The sequence below is a fragment of the Leuciscus leuciscus genome (assembly GCF_965113295.1).
Source record: "Leuciscus leuciscus genome assembly, chromosome: 5".
Classification (NCBI taxonomy): Eukaryota; Metazoa; Chordata; class Actinopteri; order Cypriniformes; family Leuciscidae; genus Leuciscus; species Leuciscus leuciscus.
Window position 1 is genome coordinate 52,992,735 of NC_138729.1, and position 14,797 is coordinate 53,007,531.

A 14,797-nucleotide genomic window follows, 5' to 3' on the forward strand; every position below is an offset into this window, starting at 1 on the left:
AACACTTTCAGACTCACTTTACACTGAGTTCCACATCGACCAATAGAAGTCGACAACTAGAGAACTAGACAAGTTTGTGAGCTTTACACACCTGACGCATCTAAACTACACTGAATGTATAATATAACACACCTACAATAGCACCAAATACACATACATACACACACACACACACAAAATCATACACACTCTCTCTCTCTCACACACACACACACAAACAATCTCTCTCGCTCTCACACACACACACACACACACACACACACACACACACACACACACACACACACACACACACACACACACACACACACACACACTCTCACTCATACATACACACACACTCTTTCAAACACACACTCATACACAATCATACACACTCTCTCTCTCTCACACACACACACACACAAACAATCTCTCTCGCTCACACACACACACACACACACACACACACACACACACACACTCTCACTTACACACTCACTCATACATACACACTCTTTCAAACACACACTCATACACACACACACACACACACACACACACACACACACTCATACACACAAATACACTCTCTCACACACAAAATCATACAATCTCTCTCACACACAAACACTCATTCACAAATATACACACACTTTCTCTCTCACACACACACTCATACACAAACATACACACACTCTCACTTACACACTCGCTCATACATACACACACACAAACACACTCTCTCTCACACACACACACACACACACACACACACTCATACACAAACATACACACACACACTCTCACTTACACACACAATCATACACACACACATACACACACTCTCGCTCTCGCTCTCACACACACACACACAACTAAAGAGTGTTTATTTACAAACAAACATGTGATCAAGTGCCTCTCTCAATCGGTGCAAATCCATATTTGTGAGCTTCACACACTTGACGCATCTAAACTACACTGAATGTATAATATAACACACCTACAATAGCAGCAAATATATAAAAATAAACGTTGTACACAAAACACATTTCTCAAAGTATTAACAAGCACACGCCCACTTTCCAAAACCCCGCCCTCACAAAATGATTGATAGGTAGAGAGCATTTCTGATTGGCTGCTAACTTTAGCCTATCCTGTAGTTTCATATTTCACTGATATCTGTCAGACATTTCCGCTTATATGATCTTTAACTCGGACTGGACGGGAATCTTCTCATTATCGTCTGATGAAGCGGAGACAGATGGAGGACGAGACCAGATCAGCCGAGAGACACACACCACAAGTGTCCAGATGTGCTTTACATGCATGTGTACGAGACTAATTAGCTGTCAGATCGCAAATTACATCTATGTGTCACAATAAACGCCCGAGCAACCAATTATAAACATAACAGATGTGTTACTGAGTGTGTGCTAGTCAAGCTGAGGCTGTGGAGGATTGAGGGTCTTATAAAACATGATCAAATGAAAGATGCATCAATATGACAAAACACACTCACTCACTCACTCACTCACTCACTCACTCACTCACTCACTCACTCACTCACTCACTCACTCACTCACTCACTCACTCACTCACTCACACACTCACACACTCACACACTCACACACTCACACACTCACTCACTCACACACTCACTCACACACTCACTCACACACTCACTCACACACTCACTCACTCACACACTCACTCACTCACTCACTCACTCACACACTCACTCACACACTCACTCACTCACACACTCACACACACACTCACACACACACTCACACACTCACTCACACACTCACTCACACACTCACTCACTCACACACTCTCGTAGTTAGGATAGTCAAGCCACCAAAAGTAGTTTGCTAGTTACACTAAAAGTTACTATCAAAAAGTAGCTAGCTACATTGAAACCGCTTTTTTACAATTACATTGTATATTACAAATAACAATAGTTATTGTTATTTGTAACAATAACAACATATGAAGAATGTTTAAGTAAAAGATTTGGGGTTTAAAGTCTCCCTGTAGTCAATAACTGTATCCCATTAAACTCATCTTTCATCACCAAAATTACATATTTAAGTGTTTTTACCTTGAAAATATTTCTTAATGCTTAGAATATCTTGAATGTAACTCGACACCCTTGCCTCATTTAGTATGCGCGGTTCTATGAATATGCAAATTAGCCCCGCCTCCACTCACTCAGCTCATAGATCCACTCGTTGACAATCACACTTAAGCTTGCATAAATTACATAAATTAGATTGCTACTTGTAGTTAGCTACTCCCCAACTCTGATGGTTAACTAAAACCATAAAAAGCATTTGCGTTACTTGAAAATATTGATTTATTTCTAATGTATCAGATCTGTGTTTTCATTAGAAGTTAAAACACAACACTGCAGATAAAGCAGCATCAAAGAGCTGTGAGACACAATTAATGATTAATATCAGCTGTAGGAGAAGTGTTAATTGGGGTCTCAGCATTAGGGCTCTAAACAGAGACGTCTGATTAATTAATAATCAAAACTACGCAGACGTCACAGTAATGAAGGGAAACTGTGATGTAAAACACATGACATTTATCCACTGAAGTTCTCAGACTCTGACTGTGATCACAGTGATGACATCAATCTAGTTCAAGAACTCTTCCAATCAAAAATACAAGACATTGGAATGAAATCTTAATGCATGATACTGGTCTTATTGTGCATTATTCATACAAGCCTACTGTATATATAATCAAATCAAACATTATTCAGACACCAGATATCATTTCTACTAGTCATCTACTAGTAATGTAAGTGAGGAGAGCAAAATAAAGTAAACTGTGAGATATTATAGCCAAACACTCTTCATACAGTGACTACCAGTGACATTTATAAACATTTGTGACCAATAATGATTGGGACACTTTGAGCTGATCATGTTTTGCTGAAGTGTTTTGTCTTTAATTGCTAATGCTCTTTTTACACACAGACTGAACACAATGAAGCATTGCTTGGTGATTGGTTGAGCTAAACTGGTATTATCTAATTGTGTAGTTAAATTTAACAGCTGACAGATATTCAACATAATTCATGTGTGAGACAGTCTAACAGAAGGACGGACAAAACCAGTCAAATATCAACTGAGTTCTGCTCATATTTTATTACCATTTTCTAAACTATAGCGAATAAACTTTGATGATGTGAGAAATGTTGAAAGTGTCTGAATAAACTCTGGTTTGACTATATTTTAACTATATGTAACAATATTTCATGGTTCTCTGATTTTAATTAATGGTCACTTGATAAAATACCTCATATTTTTAGTAAGTGTTGAATAATGACTGTTGCTATTTAAACAAATAAGTTCATTTTTATGATTGTATTAATTGTTAGTTTTTCATCAACTCACGAACCCCAGTTTGTGGCCAAAGACTCACCACCAAAAAACATTTAATAGCAAGTAATTCGATTTTCATTACAGTCCCTCTAATGTTGTTTAGCGTCTCCTACAACAGGTTCACACGCATCTAAGATCAAGAACACTTTAATGTCCTCATAATCTCCACTGCAGCATCAGCTCTTTCCTCTCAGTGTCTGAAACGCTTCCATCGAAGATTCAGTCTCTCTAAACCCCGCCTCTCTGAGAGCTGCTCTGCTGTGATTGGTCAGACACCAAACGCTCATTATCATATTATGAATCTCAGCTCTCGACACAGTGATACGAACAGTAACGATGGCGTGAGTTTTACCGTATCAATCTCATCAAAGTGGATTTGCTTTGTTCTTCTCGACATGAACAACACGAACCAAACTCTTCCAGTCTCAGATAAACTAGTGTTTGAGGGCGGGGCTTAGAGACCCTGCTCAGCCAATCGGCTGGCATTATGCAAATGAGTTACAAACCTACATAGATTCAGCAGGAAGTGAGACTGAATTACTGACGACTCGTTTCAGTTCAGAATCACTTCTTTCTTTCTAAACTCCCTTTATCTGATCTTTCACACTTTTACATTCACAAACAGCTTTATCACACACTACATGACTCGCCAATTCAGAATCAAGGATGCAATGCAGAAATGGCGTGTGGAAACATCTCCTGTGCCAGGATCTGACTGTGTGTGTGTGTGTGCTGACCTGTGCTTTGGCCAGTCTGTTCTCCAGCGCTTCTCTCTCTCTCTCGGTTTGCAGCAGTCGCTGGTTCAGCTCCACCACGTCACCCTTCAGAGACGCCAGCGCAGCCAGATGAAGCTGCACACACACATCACAACACACACATTACAACACACACATTACAAAACACACCACGTAAAACCACACCAACAACCTGCACAGGTGGATTTAATGCACATGTTTAGATTATTTCTCTGGTTTAACAGAGATTCTAGACTTTGTGTGGAACAAAAGAACAGCAATCCCCTTTTCTGACCGAAATATATATATATATATTTTTTTTTTTTTTTATTGTACGAAACTTGGTAAAGGTTTTGGCTCTTGCTGTGTGAACACACAATAATCATGGCCATGACTGGAACAGGTTTAATGGTCCTGATAACAATAGTCACACTTGAGCTCCTCGCGGTCAGAAATGACGCATTGGAAATGAATGAGAGACGAGTTTCCTCTAGTGGAAGCGTTTGGTACTGCAGAGTTTCCTCTAGTGGAAGCGTTTGGTACTGCAGCCGAACAACATCTCACTGAGAGATCAGCTTTGGAGATATCAACCTCACATTTGGAACACAACTTGTGGCTTTGATTTTCTTGCAGTTTTAGAGTAAAACGTGTTTTTGAAAATATATATTTTATATAAAAATTTTAAATAGTATTTTTGCATATTTTTTATAACAATAAATGTAATTTTTTTTAAGTTCACTTTTTTTTATCTTTTTTCAATCTGCCAAGTGTCGTGTTTGAAAAGAGATCAAACTTCGAAAAAAGTGAAAGTGAATAAAAAAAGTGAATAAATGGATTATAAATACAGTGTAAATATAATTTAGTACCATAAAATCCCCTAAAAATACAAAATATTGACTACAAAAACATTATCAAACTAAAATATAGTACATTCATTTCATTTAAATAAAATAAAAAATTCGGACCGACACGCGAAGAGCACCAGAGGGTTTAACCCCCTGAGGTCTACGGTATCGCCGGCGATACCAGCTCGCTTTTTTTTTATTAGTGTAAAATAAACTCATAAATACTCTGTTGACTTTGATTTTCCATAGGAGTTTCATACATCAATCGATTCTGTTAAATGTGTATTATTTTTGTGTATACTCACAATAAAAACAAAGTGTTGTGCTTTTTGCCAAATAAAGAAAAATAAACACGAAGCGAGTTCTGCCTTCTCTCTGCCAGTGTAGTCCATTCTGAAACACGTCCGAAAATGAACAATAACTGAGCGAATACTCAGTCAAACAGGCATACAGACACACAGGCATGAAGCTTGAATTCTCTTCTTTTAAATGAAGTAATTTATATAAAAAACAAATATTCTCATCTTGTGAAATCTGTATTAAAAGAGAGCGATTCCAGTCGAGCTCATCTCATCTCATTACGTTATAATCGGCCACGCCCACGGAGAGCGCGCGCTATTCAAACGCAAATGACTGAGGCAATCCCCTGTGAACGCCCCCATCAGCTCGAGAAAACACACACGTTTATTTAGATCATTGTTTACACCGTCTTGCAGCGCTGTGAGGAATAATACTAATGGAAAATGTCCCTCAGAAGTCCGGGTATATCGAGGAGCGAGCTGAGGAATACTGTAAGTTTTTTCCTTCTCACGTGAATTTCTTCACGTGGGTTTCTGTTTATGAATGAATAAACGGCACAGATGCGCGCTGTTTACCACAGCTGGCAAAGACAGTTTCAATTTAAATCGCGTGTGTGAATGAATGATGATGTTTTAGCAAACTGCATTGCTATACTGAGATAAGTAAACATCGACTGAATGTTGAAATAAAATGTAGGCTATTTGTATAAGCAACGTATTAAACTGCAAATTAACAATATGCCCTAATATTTCATGAAAACATCGTTACAGTCAGACGAAATATGAAAGACAACATTTTGTTGACTAGATTTGGGTACAGTTTTTACTGTAGAATATACTGCCACATCAAATAAGCTTTTGTTTAGCAATTTCTATATATAAAATACTATTTTTGTCAAAAATAAAGTCATCAACTAAGATGTTAGCTGTTCCAATGTTGGCTATATTCAAACTAATGAATACATAGATAAAATGTAGGCCTATAATCATTTTTTTTACAAAGAAAGAGTACACTTGAAATATTGTTGAAATTGTAATTATTGTTGTAATTGTAACCGTTTTAATAAAATAGCAAAACATATTTACAAGATAGATGTAAGCAAAATCTTAAATGGTCAATATAAGTCTTCTTCTAAATATATCTTTTGTCCTTGCATTGTGGCTCAGTCAGTGTCACACCTGAGTGAATGGCTCATCATTATGCAGAGTGGGTGGGACATTGTATTCTAAGGTGTAAACCACTCCTCGTTCACGCCCCCCTCGCATATTGGCTTTCCAAGCAAAACCTGTTTTACCACAATTTAAATCAATGTATGGTTTTATGTGAACGATAAAGCAAGACTATTTTCACATAATTTTGAAGAAAAAACTATAGGCGATGACATCCATTAGTCAAAAGTCTTATTGCCACATATTTAGTATGTGTTTTGTGGCCTTATTTCAAAAACTTAAATTTTTAGTTTTTTCGATAACCACGCATAAACATTATTCTCTCAAAAATGAAAACATGTACATACATGTGGCTCACATATTATTGTAGTCCTGTTTGTGCTATATAGAGTGAATTTACACCTTTGCCATTAATATGTTTATAAGCAACTGAAAAAAGCACAAATGTCAGGGCATGTCAGAACACCCCCAGGGCCCAAAAAAACGCTCAGACTCCAGAGGGTTTAACAGAAATCTGTTGTAAAATTATAAATGTCTTTAATATCTCTTTTGATCAATTTCATGCATCCTTGCTGAATAAAAAGTATTAATTTCTTTCAAAATAAAAAAATCCTACTAACTCCAAACTTTTAAACACGATGTAGAATAAAACAGCTTGTCTGGGCTGATGATATAACTGAGATCTTCATCTCATAGTGAGTGAAGATCATCACCATCACCATCATCATCATCATCATCATCTAAACAGATCTGAGAGAAAAGTTTCATTCATGTCTTTACGTGTAAGAGGTTTTTGCAGTGGAATCGCCGCGGGCCGTAAAACTAAACATCATGAATTAGCTAAACCTGTGTTTGATCTGTGATGTCTACTCATGTCTATATCACATCTCAGTGGAGAGAAAGACATACAATCACACGGTTCTTTCTTTCAGCTGAACAAAGGTGAAGCTCAGGCAGAAGCAAAGCGCAAATCCTGAGAGAACCAGCCAAACACACACACACACACACACACACACACACACACACACACACACACAAATACGCTTTCACACACACCATCAGAGTCTGGCATGAGAACACTGCATTCAGTGTGTCTGTGTGTGTGTGTGTGTGTGTGTGTGTGTGTGTGTGTGTGTGTGTGTGTGTGTGTGTGTGTGTGTGTGTGTGTGTGTGTGTGTGTGTGTGTGTGTAAAATAGTGAAAGTGTTCAGTTCAGGGTGAAACGGTTCATTTAGCACTATATATTTTCCCACACACATAAAATTATGAATATCCTAATAATAAAGTCACTGCCAAAAACAACTAAGCAAGACTGTTCAACCAGTAAGCTAATTATTCATTTCAGATAGGAGTATTAAATGCATGTCGACTGAAACCTTTTATAACGTTGCTTTTATGACAAAAAAAAGAGCAAACAAAAAAAGAAACTAAATAAAAATAAATATTAATATCGGGTTGCTAAGATTTTTTTATATTTTTGAAAGAAATGTCTTAAACACACGATGCGATGCGATTTGTCCACACCAGACGGCAGGACTACGAAATGCAACCAAATCAATAAAAAAATCACAGCCAATCACAGCCAATCAGAAGAGCGTGTGGGCGGAGCCTCTCTGCAAATACACAAGTACCAAATCAAATGAATAAATACACCTTTTTAACATTATTAGAAATACATACTGAAACTATAGCGGCTGAAACAATCTGTCATAGACATTATATTTGTCTGAGGTGAATTATCCACTGTCACTTTCTGTACAGATATAAATGATATTCAAACTCACATTAGATGCTTTCAACATTAAATAAAGCAGATAATCAGTGCCTGAGATGATCAGTGTGTCTGTATGTTGTTGTTCCAGCCGAGATTGACATCGCACAAACAGTTTCTCAAATTAGAATCATAGAGTTTCACAGCAAAAATACAGTATAACCAGATTTAAAAAAGATATCCTATTATAATGTAAATAATCTGTTCTCTATGTGAATATCTAGTAAAGTGTAATTTATTCCTGTGATCAAAGCTGAATTTTCAGCATCATTACTCCAGTCTTCAGTGTCACATGATCCTTCACAAATCACTCTAATATGATGATTTGATGATCAAGAAACATTTATGATTATTATCAGTGTTGAAAACAGATATTTTTTTATATTTCAAGATTCTTTGATGAATAGAAAGGTCAAAAGAACAGCATTTATTTGAAACAGAAAACCATTATAACATTATATCGTAACATTATAAATGTCTTTCCTATAGATCTGGTTCCTGTAAGTGTTCTCTGTCTATTATCCTGAATCTCTGTCCACTCGTGTTTAAAGAAACACCTGGGAAATTCCCTCTGTGCGGACCGTGACACTGTCGGAAAACTGTGAAAGCAAACGGAGAGCTTCTGCACACACTGATATAAAACAGGGTTGTCTAATAAAACTGAACCGTGGTAAAGAACAACAGAGAGCCGGACCGTATAAAAACACTCGTGGACTCATTGAACTCTCTGTAAAAATAGAGTTCAGTCACGCTTTAATAGGAGAATCAGGAAAAATGTTTGGAAAAAGCCCCATTCGAGAATGGATCAGTATCGTATAGGTCAAAAATACATATTTCTGGAACAAATATTAATTTTGTGCCACAACGAAAGACAAAACCATTTGGTGCCAAACAAACCAAATTTATGAATTAGAACTTGGATTATTTCTCTAAAATTGTAAAAAAAAAAAAAGTTTTATTAAAATTTGATTATCAATATTTAATATAATATATTACAATTTTATTGTGTTTATATGTCATGCACAATCAAGACCAGAAATTTTTTTTAAAAATACTAAAGTACCACATTTACTAAATTAAATTAACTAATAATTTTAAGGGGGGGGCGCTAGTGAGCACCGCATGGATTAGACGCTTTCTCGTGGAGCTCCATCAAACCCTCACAAAAATTGTACTAAAAATCCACGCTTGCATCTTTTAAGTACAACCATGGGCAAACCTAAAGGTAAAGGGAAAACTATGAACCCTGATTCTCCTGCCAAAGAAGACAAGACAACTTTATTAATTGAAGAAGACGACGACGCTAGCAACCAAACCGAGCTAACTACAGACGCAACCACCAGCACCAGTGAGACCCCAAGTTCACAACCCACTCTGGCTAACATCCTAGCGGCTATTGGAAAACTGGAAGAGGACATAACGGCCAGATTTAATGGCCTGGACTCAAAACTGCACCTCGTTCAAACCTCCCTTACCAACCATGCAACACGTATTACTGATCTTGAGGGAGCAATGACCGACCATGACACCCGCATAACAAGTCTCGAGCGCCGCTGTGAGGAATTGATTGAATCCAACACAGCCATGAAGCGCAAATTAACTGACCTCGAAAGCCGCTCAAGACGGTCAAACATCAAAATCGTGGGCTTACCAGAGAAAGTTGAGAAGGGAAATCCGTCTAATTTCATAGCCGACCTCCTGCCAAAACTTCTCGGATCCGACAACTTCCCCGCTGGCCTGAAAGTGGACCGAGCTCATCGGATAGGCGCACAATCCTCATCGGCGCGGCCGCGCACGATGATCGCCAAAATACACCACTTCCCAGAGAAGGAGAAAATACTCAACCTCACCCGCCTGCAATCTCCACTGACATTCAACGGAGCCCGGATCAGCATTTATCCAGATTTTCCACCTGAAGTTTCCGAGCAGCGCCGGGCCTTTGATGGCGTAAAGAAGAAACTGAGGGAGGCAGGAATAAAACACGGACTCCTTTTTCCTGCGCGTCTGATTCTCACGTTTGGGACCGAGCAGAAAACATTTCTTAAACCTACTGATGCCGAGGCATTCATAGACAAGTTTGTTACACCTGCTGCTACCGCGCACGGCGCGCAGCCGACCTGAGACACTCCCGCTCTCTCACAGCTGTTTCCAGAGGCGCGCGCGACGCCGGGCTAGCCAGCTGTCTTCCGTCTTCTCACGTTGAGCAAGTTCTGTTCTTTGCCCTCCCTAGCTTATATGTAAGCAAATAGACATGAGGGTAGATGGAGCCACTCAGAGGGCCCACTGTTAAGGTAATTGTATGCTATGATTATTTCATTGAACCGTACAATTAGTCCGACGGCGACGGGACATTTCCTTGTAGTGTTAAATCGTTTCCCAATGTTTATGGGGGTATTCATGTTCTGCTTCGTTTGGGGAAGTAGACAGTGGGGTGGGATTAATGTTACCATCTTGTTGCCATTTTTTCCTCTGTTATGTTTTTGTTTTTTGTTTTCTCGTTCTTTTATTCTGCTCGTACATTCAGTGCCGATACCATTATTGCTGTTATCACACCACATTATTCTGATATTATCTCATGGTTACTAGCACTTTTTCGTCCTCGCCACAAGGTGGCAGTCTAACCTTATTAAGCTGGAATGTCAGAGGTTTAAGAACCAATTTAAAGAGAGGCAAGGTTTTCTCCCACTTGAAATCTCTGTCTGGGGACATTATTTTTTTACAGGAAACACACATTAAACATTCAGATCAATGGAGGCTAAAATGCAGTTGGGTGTCGCAAATTTATCAGTCAACATTTTCTTCTAAAGCAAGAGGAGTAGCTATACTATTTCGCCGAAATGTCCCATTTCAACACATTTCAACCATCTCTGATCCAAACGGTCGCTATATCATTGTAACGGGTCATATTTTGTCACGGCATGTAACATTTCTTAATATCTACGCGCCCAATTTTGACGACCCTGGCTTCTTTAGAAAAGTTTTTAATCTCATTCCGGACTCTTCCACCACTCACTTAATTGCAGGAGGAGACTTCAATAATATATTGGATTGTTTTACTGATAGGCTTTCTACACGCCCGATTGCTCCTTCCAAGTCCACCATTACCATAAACAACCTAATTAGATCTATGAACCTTGTTGATATCTGGAGGCTTCAACACCCCGCTGCTAGAGATTACTCTTTTTTTTCACATGTACACAAATCATACACAAGAATTGATTATTTTCTAACAGATGCTAAATTGACTTCTGATATTATCTACACTAAATACCACAACATTCTAATCTCCGACCACTGCCCTATAGAACTAAAGATAGACTTAGGTAGGACAAAACCCACATTTGACTGGCGATTCAACCCGCTACTACTCAACGATATGTATTTTCGCCAACAAACAGCCAACCTCATAACAGACTATCTATCTCATAATGACACATCTGACGTTACAGATTCCACTCTATGGGAAGCTTTCAAAGCTGTTATGCGGGGCCACATCATAGCCTACGAGGCTAAACTGAAAAAAGACAGACAGAAAGAAATGTCAGAAATCACAGCTCAGTTGTCAGTCCTTGAAAGCGACTTTCAACGATCTGCCTCACCTTCTACACTGAATGAGATTGTGAAACTTAAATTCAAATATAACACTATTCTTTCTAACCAAGTGAGCACTATGCTGTTAAAGGTCAAACAAAAACATTTTGAACTGGCTGACAAACCAGATAAATTATTAGCCCGTCAGCTTAAAAGCATACAGGCTAAACGAACAATCCATAAAATCAAGACAAAAACAGGTACTATCACCACAGATCCAAAAGAGATTAATAAATGTTTCCGCCAATTTTATGAAGACCTTTACACATCGAAAACCACTGCAGATGCCACGCAAATCTCTGACTTCCTTCATACCCTCCATCTACCTAAATTGAACACCTCAGCACAAGCAGACCTAAACGCAAATATAACTCAAGAGGAAGTTGAGAGGGCAATACGCTCCTTCCCGAATGGAAAAGCGGCTGGCCCAGACGGTTTTAACATAGAGTTTTACAAAGCATACTCAGACAAAATAACTCCTCTCATGTTACGGATGTTCAACCACTCCACCGCTACTGGCCTGCTTCCTGACACCTTGTATTCAGCCAACATCTCCTTGATATTGAAAAAAGATAAGGATGAGTTAGACCCCGCTTCATATCGCCCTATTGCCCTCCTTAACTCTGACCTTAAGGTGTTCACTAAAGTGCTTGCCAACAGACTAAACAAGTGTATAACAACCATAATCCACCATGACCAAACTGGATTTATTCCAGGGAGATTTTCCTTTTTCAATGTCAGACGGCTAATGAATATAATGTATGCCAGATATGATAGAAGCTCCAAAATCTCTGTTCTAGCCCTTGATGCTAAAAAAGCTTTCGACCAGGTCGAATGGAAGTACATCCTGGCGGTGATAAAGGAGTTTGGTCTGGGTGATAATTTTGCCTCCTGGGTCGAAATGCTATACGCCCACCCGACAGCCTCGGTTGTCACCAATTGTGACAAATCACCCATTTTTTCATTGCAACGTTCCTGTCGTCAAGGCTGCCCGCTTAGCCCACTACTTTTTGCACTGGCAATGGAACCTCTCGCCACCAATATAAGGAATCACCCCTCCATTGCTCCTTTAATCCTAGGCAAAGTGGACCACCGTATTTCGCTTTACGCGGACGATGTAGTCCTGTTCCTCTCCCATCCTGAAGAATCGGTTCCTCCTTTACTCGAACTTATTAATAAATTTGGTGAACTGTCTGGCTACACTATAAATTGGGACAAAAGCGAATTCTTATCTCTCAAAAATAACTTGAGCCCAAATTTTGTTAACAGCTTGCCCTTCCATATTGTCACAGACAAAATAAAATATTTAGGATTGGTTATCCCCAAAGACCCCAAACAAATTTATAAATTGAACTATTTAAATATGTTAGAAAAACTTAAATCTAATATTGAAACCTGGAGGCTGTTACCCTTATCTATGATAGGGCGCGTGAACGCAATTAAAATGATGGCTCTCCCCAGGTTCCTCTATCTTTTCCAATCTTTGCCTATATTCATACCGAAAACATTTTTCAAGCTTTTGAACTCCATAATCTTTTCTTTCATTTGGGGATTTAAGGTACACCGCATTTCTAAAAAACACATCACCAAACCCAAATCGACAGGAGGCCTTAGCCTGCCTAATTTCCAACACTACTACTGGGCCGCAAATTGTAGAGCCTTGACGTATTGGCAAAATGCACACCCAGGTAATGTTACAGATTCTACCCCTGCATGGCTTGCAATTGAACAGGACCTTCCCAAGGGCTCTCTTCCCGCTCTTCTCTTTTCAACAAACAAACTTCCGACAGCTATCGCTGGTTATAGGTTCATAGTTGCCAGCTCCCTAAGAATTTGGCAACAAATTAAAAAAACATACAATCTACCCGATTTTTCAGCTTACACCCCTATTTGCCACAACCCCACTTTCCCCCCCTCTTTAAGTGATAACACTTTTGTGATCTGGAAGAACAAAGGTCTTGCCACTTTAGCAGACCTTTACATTGAAAAAGCTTTCGCTACCTTCACGCAACTGAAGGAAAAATATGCACTCCCACCTTCACATTTCTTTCGTTTCCTCCAGATTAGGGATTACACACGCAAAAACATAACAAACTTTGAGTCACTCCCTGTCTCCACAGATTTGTACGCTCTACTAAACCAGGCCCCTGATTCGAGGAGACTTGTCTCTCGTTTTATCAACATTTTTACAGCTTATGAGCCTGCTCCTACTCTACACCTAAAGGAAGCCTGGGAGAAAGATCTTGGTATTACAATCAGTGTTGATGACTGGGATACTTGCCTTTCCTCCATCCACTGCTGCTCGATAAACTCTCGACATCAACTCATCCAATTCAAAGTAATCCATAGACTCCATTATTCCTGCACTAAACTACACTCTTTTTATCCCTCTGTTTCCCCAATCTGTCCAAAATGTAAAGCAGAAGAGGGCACTCTTGGTCATCTCTTCTGGTTCTGCCCCAAACTATACGAATTCTGGTCTGATATTTTCAATTGCCTCTCCACGATTCATGGTTGTGATATCACCCCAGACCCTTACACTGCTATATTGGGCGGGGCCCGACACCTTACTACTCTAACCCATCTTCAACAAAAAACGGTACAATATAGTATGGTCATTGCAAAAAGAAATATTTTAATTTTATGGAAAAATGAAAATGTGCCATCTTTTAAGACCTGGTTATTAGAAATCACTCATCTAATGCATCTAGAGAGGGTTCGACATAGCGTTTGTTTGACCTCTGCGACCTTTGATAAAATGTGGCAGCCTTTTATGTTGTACTTGTCGAGACTATAACCCTGTGGGTATTTAGGTGTGTATGCATTATCGGTGCTTCTCGCCATGTACATGTATTTCACTTTGTTGAGATAACAAGCATGTTCTTGTATTATTTTTGAGCAGGTTTTTTTTTTTTTTTTTTTTTTTTTTTTTTTTTTTGTAGTTGATTTTACTTTTATATTATCTATACTATTTTGTTTCTTTCTGAGGGAGGGAATGTGTATTTCAC

General features: G+C 38.8%; 1 protein-coding gene across 1 annotated transcript in view; it reads right to left on the minus strand.

Moving 5' to 3' along the window:
* Positions 1–14,797, minus strand: part of mcc (MCC regulator of WNT signaling pathway) — a 112,690-nt gene that overhangs the window by 44,385 nt on the left and 53,508 nt on the right. Inside the window, exon 4 of the mRNA XM_082171336.1 lies at positions 4,118–4,231. Within this exon, the coding sequence (XP_082027462.1) occupies positions 4,118–4,231 (114 nt within the window). The remainder of the gene's footprint in view (positions 1–4,117; positions 4,232–14,797) is intronic.